Raw genomic sequence first — 2,500 nt, 5'->3', positions numbered from 1 at the left:
TTTTAGTGGTCATGTATGGAAATATAGGTTCTGACAGACAGACAGACAGACAAGCAGAAAGACAGACAGACGGACAGACAGAAAGGCAGACAGACAGACAGATTATTTTATTGTTACAGATCCTCTACTTGTACACATCCTAAATTTCTATGATAAACCAGTCCTTCACAGCAAAATACTTTAAAACATTAGTGAACTTGGATCTGTACATTAAAGTAAAAAAGCCTGTCCATGTCATTCTTGTTTCTGAAGACAGACAGACAGACAGACAGACAGACAAGCAGAAAGACAGACAGACTGACTGACCGATCAACCGACTGACTGACTGACTGACCGACCGACCGACCGACTGACCGACCGACTGACCGACCGACTGACTGATAGACATACAGACCGACACAGAAATCATGATGGTGGAGCAGTACATTTTGATAGCTTCTTGTCTTGGAATGCTTGATGTACACACATACTGCATGTATACATGAATGACATACACTTTTGAGTTGTTTGTTTGTTTAGTTTGAGTTGCTTGTTTTATACGTATTTAGAACAGTTTTTGTATTGTTATCTGTTGTAGATATCTGGGACACTGCAGGTCAAGAAAAGTTTCAGACAATGCATGCTTCTTATTATCATCAGTCACATGCTTGCATCATGGTATGTATGTCGTCATAACTGTTTTCAGTGCTGGTACAAGTGTGTTGTTGTTGTTGCATGCATTTGTTTGTGTGTGTGTGCCCGCGCGTGCATGCGTGCGTGTGTGTGTGTGTCAAGGTGTGTGTGTGTGTGTGTGTGTGTGTGTGTGTGTGTGTGTGTGTGTGTGTGTGTCAAGGTGTGTGTGTGTGTGTGTGTGTGTGTGTGTGTGTGTGTGCGCGCGTGTGTGTGTGTGTGTGTCAAGGTGTGTGTGTGTGTGTGTCAAGGTGTGTGTGTGTGTGTGTGTGTGTGTGTGTGTGTGTGTGTGTGTGTGTGTGTGTGTGTGTGTGTGTGTGTGTGTGTGTGTGTGTGTGTGTGTGTGTGATGCCCAGCTTTCAGGTCCAGGTGTGTGTGATGACTGCTTTTATAGGTATTTGATATTACAAGAAAAGTGACGTATAAAAACTTGAGTGCGTGGTACAAGGAGTTGAGACACTATCGGCCAGAAATACCTTGTATCTTGGTTGCCAATAAAATAGACGGTATTTTACTATTACAGTTATTTGGTGCTACCTGTGACACAATAGCTACCACTCTGTACTATGGACGAGGACTATAACGATGACGTTTGCTTTAGCTGATTACAGCATGACACAAAAGTCGTTTAACTTTCCGCAAAAGCATCATCTACCTTTCTATTTTGTGTCTGCATCAGATGGAACAAACGTAGTAAAGGTTGCTCGTTGTCGCTCTCGTTGTGTTTTTCTGTCTTGTAATTCTGTTGTTGGATTTCAGGTCTTCAGGGAGGCAATAAAGGCGGCGATAATATACAAAGAGAATTCAACCGATTTTGTTGATGAAGTGATGAGGGAGCTGGAGGTGAGAAAGGGCAATGGGATATGCTAACTTGCAGTGATATGGGATGTCACTGTATGAGGATTGATACAGTATCATACGTTGGTTATTTAAAGTTGCTTGCCAACTTTTGTTTCGTATTGGTTATTGATTTTGTTGTGGCTAGTTGTTTAGTTGTTTGTTTGTTTGTCTATTTGTCTGTCCATCTGTGTGTCTGTATGTCTGCCTGTCTGTGTCTGTCTGTCTGTGTCTGTCTGTCTGTCTGTCTGTCTGTCTATTAGTCTGTCTGTCTGTTTGTCTGTCTGTTTGTCTGTCTGTTTGTGTCTGTCTCTCTGTCTCTCTGTCTATGTGTTTGTCTGTCTGTCTGTCTATGTGTCTGTCTGTCTGGCCATGTCCATATCTGTCAATTTGTTTGTCTGTCTACTTGTCTGTCTTTTTTATTTGTTAGCCTCATGTGTCAATCACTTTTATTATTTCTAGGCTCTAGATGGTGTAAAAAGTGATGTCCAACTAGGTCGCAATGCTGGTTCAGCAGCAAGTGGTACATCAGTATCTTCAAGTCAAGACAACGACTAGTCGACTGGTCATAGTACAATATTCTACTGTGTAGTATCATTTGAACGTGTAATGAACTGTTCATATTTCTCATTACAAATTAATTCAATTAATTTTATTTAGTTATTATCTTGATTGTGTGTGTTTGCATTCTGGCGTACTATACTATATGTACTATTACCTGCAGCAGCCTGCTGTTTTGTACTTGATTGACTAACTTGGGTCACACACACACACACACACACACACACACACACACACACACACACACACACACACACACACACACACACACACACACACACACATCAATGTGTGAGATCAATTTCAAAGAGTTTGTCTATCTATTAACACCCCTATTTGATTTGTTGCACTATTAGTTCCCTCATTCGCAACTTTCAGGCGCGCACTTTGTTTAGTAGTGCAAGGCACCATCCTACCAGTCTCCCGTATAACC

General features: G+C 41.4%; 1 protein-coding gene across 1 annotated transcript in view; it reads left to right on the top strand.

Moving 5' to 3' along the window:
* The window catches only part of LOC134184869 (rab-like protein 2A), a 2,738-nt gene extending 515 nt beyond the window's left edge, over positions 1-2,223 (top strand). Inside the window, exons 4-8 of the mRNA XM_062652630.1 lie at positions 578-657; positions 1,064-1,175; positions 1,271-1,368; positions 1,429-1,512; positions 1,969-2,223. Of these exons, the coding sequence (XP_062508614.1) occupies positions 578-657; positions 1,064-1,175; positions 1,271-1,368; positions 1,429-1,512; positions 1,969-2,064 (470 nt within the window). The 3' untranslated portion in view covers positions 2,065-2,223. The remainder of the gene's footprint in view (positions 1-577; positions 658-1,063; positions 1,176-1,270; positions 1,369-1,428; positions 1,513-1,968) is intronic.
* Positions 2,224-2,500: the final 277 nt, after the last annotated feature.

Source organism: Corticium candelabrum, chromosome 9 (genome assembly GCF_963422355.1).
Source record: "Corticium candelabrum chromosome 9, ooCorCand1.1, whole genome shotgun sequence".
NCBI classification, from domain to species: Eukaryota; Metazoa; Porifera; class Homoscleromorpha; order Homosclerophorida; family Plakinidae; genus Corticium; species Corticium candelabrum.
The sequence above is the reverse complement of the archived record's forward strand: the minus strand, read 5'-3'. Positions and strand labels throughout refer to the sequence as shown.